This window comes from Salvelinus namaycush, chromosome 12 (assembly GCF_016432855.1).
Source record: "Salvelinus namaycush isolate Seneca chromosome 12, SaNama_1.0, whole genome shotgun sequence".
NCBI classification, from domain to species: domain Eukaryota; kingdom Metazoa; phylum Chordata; class Actinopteri; order Salmoniformes; family Salmonidae; genus Salvelinus; species Salvelinus namaycush.
This window is the reverse complement of record NC_052318.1, coordinates 11,021,972-11,039,703: the sequence shown is the minus strand read 5'-3', so window position 1 is coordinate 11,039,703 and position 17,732 is coordinate 11,021,972. Positions and strand designations below refer to the sequence as shown.

Here is a 17,732-nt window from a genome sequence, read left to right as displayed (position 1 = left end):
GGCTCCTTCTGCTTTTAATCTATATATATATTATCCTGTTTATTTTGTAACTCAATTAGTTCCATAATCTCCTCCCCCGAGAGGCCGGCTGGGGACCTCTGAGAAAGGGAAGTTATCTTAATGATCACCTTTTCCTCCTCAGCTCTTCTGGTCTTAGCAATATTACTACCATATTTTCTAAGGTATTTGGACACCTCAAATTGAAAGAGCTCCCAGTTCTTGCAATAAGATTTATCTTCACGGGCCCTCTCCCAAAAGTGTATACTCGTCAGACGTTATGGAACGTCACTAGAAGTGTCCACTTAATTTGAGGGGTGAGGGGATTGGGTGTGTCATTTAAGTGTTTGGAATGCTGCCAGTGTTTCTCGTTTCTGTTGTTCTCCGTCAGCTTTTCACGTCTTAACCACGCCCATCAACAATCACCCAAAACAAAGATGGCGGCTTGCAGGGAGACGAGACGCAGCTGGAAAATTCACTGTGCATTTGCTGTGTTTATCTTGTTACAACTATTTCCTCTCAACTGTATTTCGGCACCGCTGGAACCCGAAAACGGTATGTTTAATATTCACCATGAAGTTGCCATGGAATATTTATGGTTAGTTTTATGTTGGGAGTAAGCTAGCTTGCTCACAGTTCCAACACGACCAGCTTGTGCCGCCTAGTGACTTGCCAAGGTGTCAGATGACGAGGAACATGGCAGACAATTCTGTCAGAAATATAAGTTATTACGCGTTGAAAACAACTGGGAACTCAGAAATCTCTGATTCTGAGTGTTCAAAACCAGTGGCAACTCGGAAAAAAACGAGCTCCGACTGGGAAAAATCTGAATTCCAACTCGAACTACACGTATATTTTCTCTGAAGGAACATAAAATAACATTAAAGTTAAAAAAAAAGAAATCACTACACATGAATTTAGTTTCAAAGTTAAAGTACTTCAAATAAATATAAGGTCAGGGGTTACAATTGTACAAACCTATGATAGCATTGTAAGAATAGTGTTTTTTGGTTGACTAATTCTAGAGATTTTATTAAATATTGAATTTCAAGTAAAACTATATTGCATTTGGGGACAGATTTCATATACAATTTACGAGAGAATTAAGAAATTAAGGACAAATTCAGTAGTTTTTCATTTGAATAATAACATATTACATCTTTCATTCATTTCATTAATGAAATTAAAACTGTAAATACTTAACTCGCTCCAAATTAACTAGAGTGACACTCATAAATGTGTATAATAGTTTCCCCTTATCACAGAAAAGGCATATGTCCTCTTAAGTCCATGAAGTTATTGCAAGGGTATATTTTGTGCAAGATTTAAAGTACATTTATTTTACTTGATTTGATATAGAACATTTGTGAGGGAGCAACCAAGCTTTCTTCCATTCAATTTCAGTATATGCATTCTGGAAGAATTTCACTCTAGGAGAGATATTGTTCTTCGAGTTAAAGTAATCTTAAGAATGTGTAATTGCATTTCTTATCCAGCAGGGGGCAACCTTCTAACAAATTGTGCATCTATCTTGACATGTTCTCTGAAACACAGATGAGATTTCATTGAGTAAGTCCTCAAGGTATTGCTTTGCATGTAGAATTAAATTCTTTATAATGTACTGGAAGTTATGTTTCTAAGAACTTTCTATAAGAGTATATTTAATCCTTTTATCAAATAAATCAAGGACAAATATAATATTTCTTTCAAACCACTTAGGTAAGAACAAAGACTTGTTTTTAACAACAATATCTTTGTTGTTCCCCAGAAGTGCCTTGTGTGGTGAGAAGTTGTGGACATAATATAGTTTCCAGGCTAAAAGGGCTTGTTCAGGAAATTTGGACAGTTTGATGGGTAATTTTGCTGGAGAATAGTTGCATTTCCACAAATTGAAGACCACCCAATTTCATAAAGATATGACAGGGAATGAAGTACCATATAGATTCAGAGCTAAGCATACATCCTTTTTATCCAGTTTACTTGAAAGGTATTGTTGTTATCAATTAAATCTAGCACTTAAAGCCCACCATCAGCTCTTTAGTTTGATATTAGACTTAAGTTTGTTTGTTTTTAAAATAAAGTCTAGGAAAGTTTCGTTGATATCCTTGCTGGTTTGATCAGCTCCAAATAGCGATAGAGCAGGGTAGATAACGTCAGACCCTCTGCTTTGGACAATAAAACCCTTCCAGTAATAGAGGTCACGCAGGAACCAGTTATTAAAGAGGGATTTAGTTTTCTTTAATCTCTGAGAGAATTTGAGATGTTGATGGAAAATGTTTTTTTGCCATGTGCACCCCTAAATATTTCACAGTCTTTTACTGGAATATTCAACAGATTGGTAATTTGAGTTATGTATGGATAATATTTCACATTTATTGAAGTTAAGATCCAGAGCAGAAGAGAATGATTTTATAATAAGTGCAATAGCAACTTGATCCTTGTCTTTTAGAAACAGAGCTGTATTGTCTGCTAATTTAGATTTGTATTTATTTTCCAAATATTGAAATACCTTTTTAATTCAGGGTTGTTTAAAATGCTAGTAGATAGTAATTCTACAACTAAAAGGAATAAGAAAGCTGAAATAGGGCAACCCTGCCATACACTATGGTGAATATGAAATATTTGAGATGTTTTACGATTAATCAGAATAGAACTATTCATATCTTTATAAAACCTATTGATAACAGAGACAAAGCTAGTCCCGAAACCAGAAGTGTACAACATATGTTTTAGGAATTTGTGTTCAATTGTATCAAATGTTTACAAAATTCGAGGAATAAAATAGCCTTTGAGTCAATTGAATCAGCGTAATCAAGTCTAAAACTGACCTAATGTTACAGCTGATCCGGCGACCTTTCATGAAACCCGTTTGGGTTTCATTAATGAGGTGGTTTAGGCCCATTTTTAAGTCTATTAGCATATGCAAACATAATATGTATTTAATAATTTAATAGGTCTCAAATGATCTATGAAAAGGGGATCTTTATCAGGTTTTGGTATCAAGGAAATAAGCCCTTGTTTCATGCTAGTAATCATCACCGCTAGACATTCTTGGAACATGTTGAATACTGGTCCCTCTAAATGTCCAGAAAGACCATCTGTTCCAGGTGCTTTGCCCTTCTTCATAGATTTAAGAGCATCTCTAATCTCTACTACAGAAAACTCATCTTCACATATGGACCTGAACTCATCAGAAATAATTGGAACATGATCATGGACATGTTCCATAAAATGTTCACATTCTATTAAAATTAGATTTATACAGATTTTCATAGAAAGAATACACAAAGCTAGAGATGATCTTGGGGGTCTTTACACAAGGCATTGTCAATATTTAATGTAGAAAGAGATTGTCTCTTCTAGTTCCTTTTTTCAAGGGCAAAAAATTAGCTTGTTTTTCTAACCCTCAACCCATTTTTAGCTCTTTAGCTAACTCAATGTACATTTGCTATGTTTCTTCCTCTGCTGTAAGGGTATCCCTTTCTAAAATACTTTTTTATTTATTAAGTGTAATGGTGATATCTTACTTTTGAATTTAAATATTTCTCAATTACTTTCAGGCTTTGGTTCTAAATCATTTGAAATAAACAAGTCTATGATCAAGTTATTTATGCTGTTGTTAAAAACTGGATCATTTAAGAGTGAATTATTATGTTTCCGGAATCCTCGAATGCCATTGGATTTTTCAAAACATTCTAACTTCAATAATATCATTTTATGATCAGTCAAAGGAGCATGTTTGACTTGTTGTACATACTGTAAAAGTGGGGGAGAAATGAAACGGATACTTTCTAGATCTGACCATCATTGACCTATTACACCAGGTGTATTCATTTAAGTTTGTGTTAAAGAAGCGCCATGGTTCAATCACTGTCAGTTTACTGCAAAATGAGGTGATGTTACTATTCTGAGATCTTTGAGCTAGTCTAGTTGGAAATCTATCTAAAGAGTTATGAGGTGTTTCATTAAGTCTCCAGCTATTATAAGCCATGTATTTGTATACTTGTTTTGCAGCTCAGTAAGCTTATCAGCAAGATCCAAAAATAAAGTCTTATTTGAGGTGTGAGAATCAAATAACATTTTATTGGTCACATACACACATTTAGCAGATGTTATTGCGGGTGTCGCAAAATGCTTGTTCCTAGCTCCAACAGTGCAGTAATATCTATCAATTGTACACATTGCATATAATATAACAATCATTATTTAGATTGGAGATTAATGTCTTCCATATTTGGACACACAATACTTTGAAATATCACCTCTAAACTTATGAAGCAATATCATAGTGCCAGCTGAGTGGTTAGACCCCTGACTAATAAACAGTATTTCCCCATTGTGATTTCCAAAAACTAGAATCTGAATCGCAGGACTGAGTCTCCTGGAGTAGAGTGAAATCTACATTTAGTGTTTTGTAAACCCCTGCGTTTGGAGATACAATATTTAGTGCATTGAATTCAAAACGTTGCCTAACCTGACAGAAATAAGAAAACAAATACAGTGTAGTGATATGAATAACTAGTTGAACTAGTAGGCTAGGTAGCTGTTAAGAGAATTTTGTTCTCCAGGTACATAACCCAATTTAATTATATTACTCAGTCTGCAAACCAGAATTTGTAAGATCCTGGTTGAATGAAACAGACGGAGGCCCAGCTAAAAGATAGTCAAAAAGGTTTATTCACGGGAACGTTCTAAAGTCAAGAATACAAAACAATAAATTTTATACTGACTTCTCACGCCCACACATTCACAACCATACGCACACACATACACACAAACAGACGCACACATATACACACAAACAGATGCACACACATGTCCTGCTACCCAGCTGACAGAGATTAGTGACCTTGTCCTTGAGACGTACTCCCTGTTCTCTCCCAAATCTCTAGTCAGGTCGGCACCAAGCTCAGACAGTCTGTGTTTAAAATACCATAAAGACATATTGTCTTTACCCTAATTCTGACTAGGACTACACATTTATTGATTATGATTTTATACATTCTAATCAATTCCATTACATTCTAATCAATTCCATATGTTTCAGGGCGGAATATTCTAATCATTCAATTAACAGATAATTCTCAACTAACAGTAGCTAGTAAGGAAACCTGCGCTTAGAGAGAACTGGACTACCCTAAACCGAGGTAGTTGTGATCAATCCGATGAACCCGTATTCACATTTACCAACCTGGTGATTATAAAACAGGGTGAATATAAAAATGACAATCGACTTATTACTCAAGGAATTTAGCTAATTCAACGTTTTCATTTGACTTAGAAAGAATAGGACGACATAGATTAAGTCAATGTAGCTATATACCTGAGCACAGCGTTTTCAAAACATTTAGTACAATCATGACATTCACTTGACGTCCTGGCAATCCATCTTCTTTCCATCAATAAATGCAGAAGGGCTGCTGAAAGATGCTCTCTTCCCTTCTCTTGCATTTTTTTTACCACGAGGTCAACGTTTTCCCCTTGCAGCAGCATCTTCTGGAGTGAGAGCCTCTTTGATGTGTAGTTTATTCTCCATGAGAAGCCTGGACTCCTTGGCTTCTTTCCGACAACACTGTAGATTCTCGTTGTGAACCGCATGATGGTTGTCCGCGGAGATCCGTCGTCCCTTCACTTTCCCAGGCAGTGCACCACGTCGATGATGTCCGGGAGCTTGTCTCGAATCCTGGGTGCTACTTTGCCGAGGATGTCGATGAAAACGCTCCGCATGTTCTTCCCGTCTTCTTCTCGCGCCCCATGCAGTTTCAGGTTCCATCTCCGGCGCTGGACTTCCATGACATTCTGTCGCAGTTGGAATTCTGTCGCAGCTGGAGATTTCACCTGTTGCAGTTTCTGTATTTCAGCTTCCATTGTCAGTATTTTTTTCACTATGGGTTGACACCTGATTGAGGAGCTGCTGCACAGTGGCTGAGAGCGACTCCATTGATTTGAAAATAGTCTGTCTTTTCAATGATGGCCAGTTTCTCAAAGATGGCCTTGAGAATGTCAGGGTTGGCAGAACAATTTGACTGCCCTGTATTTGGTAGGAGGGCTCTTACTCGGCGTCGGTGGCAGTGGTGAAAATAAGGATTCTTTTGCCATGAGTTCTGGAAAGTCTTCACGTGGGCTGCATGCTTTTGTTTCGCTGCTAGCATCTGAGGGGGCAAACTACCTACCACCCAAGACAGCTACAGCACTCGATGTCACAAAGGCCAAAAAGATAATCAAGGACAACAACCACCCGAGCCACTGCCTGTTCACCCCGCTACCATCCAGAAGGTGAGGTCAGTACAGGTGCATCAAAGCTAGGACCGAGAGACTCAAAAACAGCTTTGATCAAGGCCATCACTGTTAAACAGCAATCACTAACTCAGAGAGGCTGCTGCCTACATAGACTCATATCACTGGCCACTTTAATAAATGGACCACTAGTCACTTTAAACAGTGCCACTTTAATAATGTTAACATATCTTACATTACTCATATGTATATACTGTACCTTATACCATCTATTGCACCTTGCCTATGCCGCTTGGCCATCCATATATTTATCTTTACATATTCTTATTCCATCCCTTGAGACTTGTTTGTGTATAAGGTAGTTGTTGGGGAATTGTCTGACAAGTAATCTAACATTACTGCACTGTCAGAACTAGAAGCACAAGCATTTCGCTACACTCGCATTAACATCTGCTAAATGTGTATGTGACCAATAACATTTGATTTGAGGTGATAAGCATCTGTTCAGCCATGCCTTGCCTTTTTCGGTTTCTTCTGCCCATGTAGTAGTGTGATCACCGCGTTTTCCAATCACCTTCTGTTACTTCAGATAAGTAATCCTTGAATATTGATCATAATCTTCCTAGTTTATTGGGACATACGTTCAAATACACCCGATCAAAGTGATGCCATCTTGGGCCATCTCCACTCGGGCTTCTTTCAAGAGCTCTGAACATCACTGACGTCATGATTTGACCTCTTATTTTCCAGAGTTCCCAGTTGTATTGAATGTGGCGTGGGGTGCTTTCAAAACTGGGAACTCGTGATAAAAACAAGGTCAAATCATTACATCAGTATTAGAGGTGCATGGGTAAAATCACTGGGCAAGCCAAGGCAGTAAAAAAGCCATAGTACAACCTATGTTGTGATATTTGCATGTTTGCGAAATAACTTAGTTCATACGCCACCGTGATATACAAAAAGGCTGCGACAACAAAGACAAGTCAGACAGTGGTGGAATAAATTAAACAAGTGTTTTTGTTTCATCACAAAACCTGAGAGCAACATCTGACAGGTGAAGTCCACAAAGCATGGTCAAGCAAGTTGTTTCCGACAATTTACTAAACTACTGATTTAGAATCATGGCGTTACCGCATGTCAGCACAAAGACAACAGGAGCAATGCGTCTGCTATTCCAGCACAAACATGATCAGATCAACGAGGCTATATATGCTTACTTTAATACACTGAAAAAACGTAAAGATATAAACAATTTAGTCCAATCAATGTTGCTAAATATCATGTGGCTGTCCAAGGTACTGTGCTAGGACAACCCACAGTTGAGCTAAGCTTGCATCAATCAATCAAATGCTACTGCAGCAACATGTCATACTCTTGTTCCAGACAGCATCGGATACAAAGACTACACATACTGAGACAGAGGGGTGCTGTTTCCCTCGCAGGGTTTCTCTGGTTATAGTCAGCCACTTCCGAATTGATAGAAAATTAAGGAAACGCATATTTGGGGAATTATCCCCAAATATCCATGAACTTTAGTTATCTTTAGAAATCAGCTATAGAAAGATGCCAGAGTTTCAGATTTGGAATTCTGATTTGGATAACTGTTAAAAAAGATTTTTCCTAGTCGGTGCTCGTCCCCCCGAGATCCCAGTTATCGTGAACACACTGAAATCTGAGAGTTTCCAGTTGTTTTGAACGCCGCATAATCTTTCATGCATTCTTAACTAACTAATCTGATTAATAGGTCGTTCTATTTGATTCCAATCACTTTTTGACCTCACCCCTTTTATTTGAATGGACCTTTCCATTTCCCCATGGTAGAAGTGGGCAAAGGGACTTTGGACCTGCGTGCCAAAACATTCAGATGGAGTTGCTGTAACATTTTTTTAACCTTTAATTAACTAGGCAAGTCAGTTAAGAACAAATTCTTATTTTTTATGACGGCCTTGGAACAGTGGGTTAACTGCCTTGTTCAGGGGCAGAACGACAGATTTTTATCTTGTCAGCTCGGGGATTTGATCTTGCAACCTTTCGGTTACTAGTCCAACGCTCTAAACACTAAGCTACTTGCCGCCCTGTATGCTGGGAGTCGGGAAGCAAGTACAGGCAGAGAATAATTTGATAAATAAACGAACATAGATAAAAAACACGAGCAGCGTACAGACATGGAACGCAGAGTCAATAACGGCTAGGGAAAGAACCGACGGGAGGGACAGTTTTATAGGGAAGTTAATCAGGCAGGTGATTGAGTCCAGGTGACAGGTGTGCGTAACAATGAGCAGTCTAACTACCTCTCGTGCCGGAGAGTGAGTATATGTGACAGTTGCTCAATGTTGACCGTTTTGCATACCATGTAAAAGCTTGCGAACATTGTACATTTAAATTTTTTTCTGTTGCCTTTAACATCAATTATCTAAACACATTAACATTTTTGCATATGTTGTAGCTTGGACCCTAATTTACATAATCTGAGGTTTATGTGCATTGTGCCCACCATTGGTTAACACAGCATACTCTTGAATACAGGGTGGGTGTCATTTCAAAAATAGAAATATAATGCAGAGACTATTCCTTCAGACCACTGCAATTTAGTTGGTACATGTTAAATTGAACATTTTAAATTACTACCACAAGGATGACCGTCGGTTCACCCACCGTTGAATGTCAAGTTAAATGGAAAGTCTCTTTATTTCTATTATTTGAATCGATTTCTTATGGAATATTGAAAGTGTAATTTAAAGGTAGACTCAGCGAAATTACGTTGCCATGCAGTTATTGCAAGATGCAAGACTTCGCAGATTGCTGAATGTGCACACAAACAAAGAAGTTTGATCTTGACGTCTAGCCATTAATCTAGAAAGTTAGCAAACCAAATGCATAGCTGGGGAGAGTTTATTTTACACATCTTAGATTTGTTATATTTAACTTATAGCTAATAAGCAGTGCTGTAGCATGCAGCTCCTGCGAGGCGGGTTGCCGCCAACCGCACCCAGAAAACAGAATTGAAAATCATACTGTCGGTATTTCGAAATAGATCGTTTATACTGTATAACGGGGTATCGCCCAAGCCTAAATTTATGGTTATTTTCAACCTCTCCTTGTCCCAGTCTTTAATCTCCACATGTCTTCATTCCTGTTCCCAAGAACTCTAATGCTTCATGCCACAATGACTACTGGCCTTTATCACTCACATCTATAATCATTAAGTGATTTTTGTAAGGTTGGTTATGGCATACATCAACTCCATCATCCCAGACATCCTAGAACCACTCCAATTTGCATACCGATCCATCGACAATGCAATCTCAATTGTACCTCACACTGCCCTCATCCACCTAGATAAGAGGAATAGCTATGTGACAATCCCAGGCAGCCGGTGGCACCTTAATTGAGGAGGACAGGCTCATAGTAATGGCTGGAATGGAATAAAATTGAGCATGCCTCCATCCACACCGAAGGGGCTGCAGTGGAGCGGGTCAAGAGCTTCAAGTTCCTCGGTGTCAAATCACTGACGCGCACAGTTGTGAAGAAGGTGGCAAAGGTTTTGTCCTCAATTCTTGATGTTCTACAGCTGCACCATTTGAGAGCATCTTGACTTGCTGCTTCACTGCTTATTATGGCAACAGCACCGCCCTCGATCGCGTGGTGCTAAAGAGGTTGGTGCGGACAGCCCAGTACATTATTGGGGCCGGATTCCCTCCCATCCAAGACCTCTAAATCAGGTGGCGTGAAAGCAAGGAAAATCGTTATACTCCAGCCACAGACTGTTCTCTTTGCTTCCGTACAGCAAGTGGTACCGGTGGATCAAGTCTGGGACCAACCCGTTCCTGAGCAGCTTCTATCCAAAAGTCATTAGACTGCTAAATAGCTAACATAATGTCTACACGGACTGAGTTGACCGTTTATTTTTGCACCGTCTCTATGCACACTCACCGGCCTTTACACTGACACCACACACAACATGCACACTGACTACACACACACACACACACACACACACACACACACACACACACACACACACACACTCCCATACAATCAACATATATGTTGCTGATACTTGGTTTATCATATCCTGATGCCTAGTCACCTTACCCGTATACATATCTACCTTTATCACTCTAGTATCCCTGCACATTGTAAATATGGTATTGGCACTGACCCTGTATATAGGCTAGCTTACTTCTCGTGTTCTTATTTCCTTTATTTCTCATGTGTTTTTGTTCTACCTTTTTATTTTTAGTGCTACATTGATATTGATTACTGCATTGTTGGGTTTTGAGCTAGCAAGAAAGGCATTTCACTGTACGTGTGCACGTGCCATTAACTTGAATCCCAGCTACAGAGAGGTAGTTAGCTAGCTAGTAGCACAATGGATTAGTGTTTAAAATAGTCACTATAGATTACTCTCTTCGGTGTTGGCGAGCTAGCCTGTGTGCGCACAATTTCCAACAAAAATATGACCTTATCTAAGGCAGGCCTATAGCTAGTTTTCTAAGTTTCTTATTTTTTTTTGGTGGGGGGCGGGGTTCTGTCTGCACATGATTTTAATGTCTATTTTTGACTTGACAATGCTGTATTGGAGATTGATATAAAGCTTGTCTTCATGGGAATACTTTATTTTTACATTTTTATTTAACTATGCAAATCAGTTAAGAACAAATTCTTATTTACAATGACGTGCCCCCCCCCCCCCGAACCCGGACAACGCTGGGCCAATTGTGCGCCGCCCTATAGGACTCCCAATAACGGCCAGTTGTGACAACCTGGGAACCAACCAGGGTATGTAGTGATGCCTCTAGCGCTGCAATGCAGTGCCTTAGACCGTTGCGCCACTCAGGAGGCCAGGAATACTTTTCCAATAGCTTCCTTATCGCCTTCTGAAAGTGACTTACAAAAATCATATTTTGAGAAGAGATCACATTTTGCACACATCATCTCTGGCCTTATCGTATCATAGCCAGTCTATGTTCCCTTTGTGTGCCATAGCCGAACTGTTCAGAGTTCCTCTTAGGAGCATTGCTTAATGCCACATTCAGGGAAAGCGATCCCATGTGGCCTGTTTTACAGGCCTCCAAATTGACATTGCATGCTATCCAATATCCATAAGTGTTCTTCTCTGTGAGAAATCTAACCATTATCAACAGTAGCCATACACTGTGTGTGTGTGAGGAGATGCTGGGATTGCCCCAGAGTTTCTTGAGTTACAGAAAGAAAGATTCCATCTGAGGTGTCGTCCTACACCGGTGTTTAACGTGTGAGGAGAGCAGTATTTGTGATGTAGACGTAGGAGAGATTGATGACAGACATTGCAAGAGGGAAGAAATCGTTAGACTTGGGGACATTTCAGTAGACAACATGTTGCGTATTATTTGGATGTCCCTCCCTTTACAAAGTCGACGGAGGATACTTTCCAGTCATTTACTAGTTAAAGAGGGTGTGTTTAGTCGCAAATTAATGTGTAACGAGATCGTTGCGACAAAGGTCTCCCTTTTATTCAATATTTATGCTGGCAGTAGCCTCAGGAATGAATACTCCCTTTCTTCATGGGGACCGCTAACTTAGGGGCGCAATTCCGCCGACTTTCCACACCCAGCTTAACCCTCAGCTTGGACGACGCCTATAAAAGTCCCAGGAGTATAAAATCATGTTGACTCTCTAGTTGAATCGTGTCATTGATTGAGATGGAAGGTGCTAGAACAAACATCCCCCTCAGTAGATGCCCGACTGAACATCTTGTACACTTAGACTGCATATAAATTAAGCTGGTATTTACTGTACACTGCACATTTTTACAGTGAGAAATGTATACTGAAACTCAGAGGGCAAAGAGAAACTAACGGTAGGTTATCTAATACAAAATCATTCAAAGTGATGGCGCAATGACAAACATTACAGATCAGACATAGAATGATAAGATGTGTGTCGTGTAAAATTAGATTAGGCCTATATCACTTGGCTACATTGTTCCACTAAAGATTTCACCACATTTATTTTCAAATCCCCAGTAGACTACAAATCGGTTAAACGCCCACGACTTGTTTTGCAAAGTGTGGAATGTGAACAAATGTTCAAGTGAATGCGGTGATTGTTTTCAATTCCCATTTCTCTCATTTCCAGATTCAGTTGAGGTTCAACCACCTCTGAATCCAGGAGTTGTTGGTTCAGATCACTCCTTGCCTTTGGCAACTGCCAGCAAGGGTGCAGCAACAGCCGACAGCACTGGTACAACAGACAGCAAGGCAGACACAGTAACCAATGACAAAGCTAGAACATCTATCGAGGTTGATGACACAGCAGTCATTAAGGCTGTAACATCAGACGTAAAGGATGCTGCTGCTGCTACACCCAATGAGAGTGCTACGCCTATCAAAGACGCTACCACACCCATCAAGGATGCTACCGCACCTTTAGAAGACGCTACCACACCCATCAAGGATGCTACCACACCTTTAGAAGACGCTACCACACCTTTAGAAGACGCTACCACACCCATCAAGGATGCTACCACACCCATCAAGGATGCTACCACACCCATCAAGGATGCTACCACACCCATCAAGGATGCACCTATCGATGGTGTAACAGCATATGTCGCACCGGCCACCAAAGGGGAGGTTATAGCTGAATCCCCTGCCATTATTAATAAAACAACTGTTGGCAAGGAAGTAGGACGGACTACTGAAGAACTACTTCCCAATCCCACTGATGCAGATGCTGCTGCCGCCTTTACTATGGCTGCAGATCCAGCCATCAGCACCACCACATCCAAGCCCACCCTGGAGAAACCAAGCTCTGCCTCCAACACCAAGCTTGTCGGTCGCATGAACCCTACAGAGGACGAGCAAGAGGACCATCTAGAGTCCCAGGCAGAGATTGACATGTACGACAGAGAAAATGAGGACGATGTCGATGAGGACGGCGACTATGACCCGAGGCCAGCAGTTAAGGCTCCTCTGAACAACGACGAGGAGGACGACATCATGGTGGACGCAGACAATGACCCGGTGGTGCTCAGACCAGCAGAGAATGCTGGGAAGATAGACGTGCGTATGAAGGACACCACCATCTACACCCTCCAGGATGAGGACTCACACTTCTTCTTCCACGTGGTCATCCTGGCCTTCCTGGTGGCCATCGTATACATCACCTACCACAATAAGAGGAAGGTAAGCAGAGGAAGAATACTTTATTAATCCATTCAAGACAGTTGTATTCTGTTGTACTGCACCTCATCTTCAACAAAAATATAAATGCAACAATTTCAAAGATTTTACTGTTACAGTTAATATAAGGATATTGGATATTAGTGGGAACTGGTACACGCTTTCGTACACGTCAATCCAGAGCATCTCAAACATGCTCATTGGGTGACATGTCTAGTAAGTATGCAGGCCATGGAAGATCTGGGACATTTTCAGCTTCCAGGAATTGTGTACATCCTCATCAATCTACACACAATACCCCATAATGACAAATCAAAAACAGATTTAGACATTTTGCAAATTTATAAAAACAATTCACTGAAATATCACATTTACATAAGTGTTCAGACCCTTTACTCAGTACTTTGTTGAAGCACCTTTGGCAGTGATTGCAGCCTAAATTCTTCTTGGGTATGACACTACAAGCTTGGCTCACCTGTATTTGGGGAGTTTCTGCAGATCCAAGCTCTCAGGTTGGATGGGGAGCGTCGCTGCACAGCTATTTTCACTTCTCTCCAGAAATGTTTGATCCGGTTTAAGTCCGGGCTCTGGCTGGGCCACTCACTTTTCCTGAAGTCACTCCTGCATTGTCTTGGCTGTGTTCTTAGGGTCGTTGTCCTGTTGGAAGGTGATCCTTTGCCCAGTCTGAGGTCCTGAGCGCTCTGGAGCAGGTTTTCATCAAGGACCTCTCTGTTCTTTGCTCTGTTCATCTTGGAGGCCACTGAACTTGGGGACCTTCAATGCTGCAGTAATGTTTTGGTACCCTTCCCCAGCTCTACGACACTTCCTTCGACCTCACGGCTTGGTTTTTTCTCTGACATGCACTGTCAACTGTGGGACCTTATATAGACGTGTGTGTGTGCCTTTCCAAATCATGTCCAATCAATTGAATTGATCACAGGTGGACTCCAATCAAGTTGTAGAAACATCTCAAGGATGATCAATGGAAACAGGATGCACCTGAGCTCAGATTCACATCTCATAGCAAAGATTCTGAATATTTATGTATTATTATTTTATATTTAACAAACATTTCTAAAAACCTGTTTTCGCTTTGTCATTATGGGGTATTGTGTGTAGATTGACGAGGAAAAAATTGTATTTAATACATTTTAGAATAAGGCTGTAACGTAACAATGTGGAAAAAGTCAAGGGGTCTGTATACTTTCCGAATGCACTGTAGAAAATGCACATTAGATTGGAGAGGCTGAAGCAGTGGGTAGCCACTTTGTTTAACCTGCAAAACGGCAGGAGATGTAAGGAAAAGCACTCTTATTATCAAATCAAGTTTATTTTATATAGCCCTTCGTACATCAGCTAATATCTCGAAGTGCTGTACAGAAACCCAGCCTAAAACCCCAAACAGCAAGCAATGCAGGTGAAGAAGCACGGCGGCTAGGAAAAACTCCCTAGAAAGGCCAAAACCTAGGAAGAAACCTAGAGAGGAACCAGGCTATGAGGGGTGGCCAGTCCTCTTCTGGCTGTGCCGGGTGGAGATTATAACAGAACATGGCCAAGATGTTCAAATGTTCATAAATGACCAGCATGGTCAAATAATAATCAGGAGTAAATGTCAGTTGGCTTTTCATAGCCGATCATTAAGAGTATCTCTACCGCTCCTGCGGTCTCTAGAGAGTTGAAAACAGCAGGTCTGGGACAGGTAGCACGTCCGGTGGACAGGTCAGGGTTCCATAGCCGCAGGCAGAACAGTTGAAACTGGAACAGCAGCAAGGCCAGGTGGACTGGGGACAGCAAGGAGTCATCATGCCCGGTAGTCCTGACGCATGGTCCTAGGGCTCAGGTCCTCCGAGAGAGAGAAAGAAAGAAGGAGAGCATATTTAAATTCACACAGGACACCGGATAAGACAGGAGAAGTACTCCAGATATAACCAACTGACCCTAGCCCCCCGACACATAAACTACTGCAGCATAAATACTGGAGGCTGAGACAGGAGGGGTCAGGAGACACTGTGGCCCCATCCGATGATACCCCCGGACAGGGCCAAACAGGAAGGATATAACCCCACCCACTTTGCCAAAGCACAGCCCCCACACCACTAGAGGGATATCTTCAACCACCAACTTACCATCCTGAGACAAGGCTGAGTATAGCCCACAAAGATCTCCACCACAGCACAAACCAAGGGGGGGTGCCAACCCAGACAGGAAGATCACGTCAGTAACTCAACCCACTCAAGTGACGCACCCCTCCTAGGGACGGCATGAAAGAGCACCGGTAAGCCAGTGGCTCAGCCCCTGTAATAGGGTTAGAGGCAGGGAATCCCAGTGGAGAGAGGGGAACCGGCCAGGCAGAGACAGCAAGGGCTGTTCGTTACTTACTCCAGAGCCTTTCCGTTCACCTTCACACTCCTGGGCCAGACTACACTCAATCATATGACCTACTGAAGAGATACGTCTTCAGTAAAGACTTAAAGGTTGAGACCGAGTCTGCGTCTCTCACATGGGTAGGCAGACTATTCCATAAAAATGGAGATCTATAGGAGAAAGCCCTGCCTCCAGCTGTTTGCTTAGAAATTCTAGGGACAATTAGGAGGCCTGCGTCTTGTGACCGTCGCGTACGTGTAGGTATGTACGGCAGGACCAACTCGGAAAGATAGGTAGGAGCAAGCCCATGTAACGCTTTATAGGTTAACAGTAAAACTTTGAAATCAGCCCTTGCCTTAACAGGAAGCCAGTGTAGGGAAGCTAGCACTGGAGTAATATGATCAAATAGTAGTAGTAGGAAGGACCAAGACTATTCTAAAACATATTTGGGTTGGTTTTCTTCAGTTAGGCTTTGTCTTGAAATGGTCACTTTACACACAAATTCCCACACTTATGATGATTATGTAGCCTCCTTTTGCAGTTAGGCTTTTTGAGAGACTTCATTACCCTAATGGGTAGACAAGCTACATTTTTAGTGTGGGGAATCCCCATTCACGCCTCTTTTTGTGTTTCTTTGAAAAACATCCTGATAGCGCTTAGTGCAGTTACTTTTTGGTCTGTATGTATGAAGCATTTCAGAGTAGACGTTCTAATTTAGGATAATTTTAGCCTTTTTAGAGTAGGATTACATGGACAGAGGGGGCCTGAGCCTAGATCAGCTCTGCAACTCTGAGATGCTTTATGAATACTGGTTCAGGTTACCATTTTAAAAAGGTTAAAGGCCAATTTGAATATCCCCCTCTCTCCAGATCTTCCTCCTGGCCCAGAGTCGGCGCTGGAGGGACGGCCTGTGCTCTCGCAACAATGTGGAGTACCATCGGCTGGACCAGAATGTCAACGACGCCATGCCTTCCCTCAAGATGACTCAAGATTACATTTTCTGAGCAGAGAAGGAAGTTGAAAAGACTGAACTGAATTGAACAAACCTGTTTCCGGCTGCATTGTTGAAATGCTCGCTTGCCCACAAGCTTGCCCCACTTCCTCTTGCTTCAGGACAATCCTGGGCAGGAGGGAGTTTGATGGTACTTCATCTCTGTAATCGATAGCCTACACGTTTTCAATGTTAATCCATGTACGTTGGAAATATTACTCTTTGTTTTGTTAACCATACTCTGAGTTTTGAAATGATTTATTTGGGTGACAATTACACTGGTCTATATGAAAAACATTCTCACCATGTTTAAGCCTTACTGTCCTTCTACACTTAATAGTTTTTCTCTCCTTTTGCAGATTACACACACAGAAAATTTGGATGTATAGATTGTCAGAATCAATATCAAGATAAATATGTTGTGATACTTTGCTTGTTAGTAACTAGTTTGCCCAGCAATGAATGAAGGCAATTTGTAGTGATTAGCCACAAAGCATTTGTAGTTGTAGAAGTTAATATTGTAGGAATACAGCATACTACACCAGTGTTTCCCAAATCCTGTCCTCCAGTACCCCCCCCCCCAACTAATCAAGCCCTTGACAAGATGAATCAGGTGTTTTTTGTTGTTGTCCTGGGCTACAACAAAAATGTATTGTATTGGGGGGGTACTGGAGTTGGAAAACTATACTACAAATATAGACCTTAATAAAATTGATAATTTTTACAGCAATACTGACAATTATTTATGTTGTGGTTATTTCTTATGCTAAAACCATCCTCACTTTACTTTTCTTGACCTGCCAGAACACACCACCACATTGATATTTTTCCATCATCTGGCATTTTACTGGTCTTAACACGTTGCCCAGATTGCTATACACTTATCCCAGGACTGGTCCTCCTTTCTGTTTGTTCGCTCGTTCATTCTTCTCTTTTTATCAGAAAGCTGCACTCTTCATATGGCCTAATGTGCATGT

General features: G+C 41.0%; 1 protein-coding gene across 1 annotated transcript; it reads left to right on the top strand.

The window, feature by feature from the left end:
- Positions 1-428: 428 nt before the first annotated feature.
- On the top strand, positions 429-17,485 carry LOC120056890 (chitin biosynthesis protein CHS5-like). Its single transcript, XM_039005152.1, has 3 exons — positions 429-552; positions 12,355-13,403; positions 16,634-17,485. Exons 1-3 carry the CDS (start codon positions 435-437, stop codon positions 16,766-16,768), a joined length of 1,302 nt encoding a protein of 433 aa, XP_038861080.1. The 5' UTR covers positions 429-434; the 3' UTR covers positions 16,769-17,485.
- The last annotated feature ends 247 nt before the right edge of the window (positions 17,486-17,732 follow it).

Excerpts from the sequence above, each read along its gene's own strand:
- LOC120056890 (XM_039005152.1), top strand. The coding sequence starts at position 435 with ATGGCGGCTTGCAGGGAGACGAGACGCAGCTGGAAAATTCACTGTGCA. Across the intron at positions 553-12,354 it reads ACCGCTGGAACCCGAAAACG|ATTCAGTTGAGGTTCAACCA; the intron begins GTATGTTTAATA and ends TCTCATTTCCAG. Across the intron at positions 13,404-16,633 it reads CCTACCACAATAAGAGGAAG|ATCTTCCTCCTGGCCCAGAG; the intron begins GTAAGCAGAGGA and ends CCCTCTCTCCAG.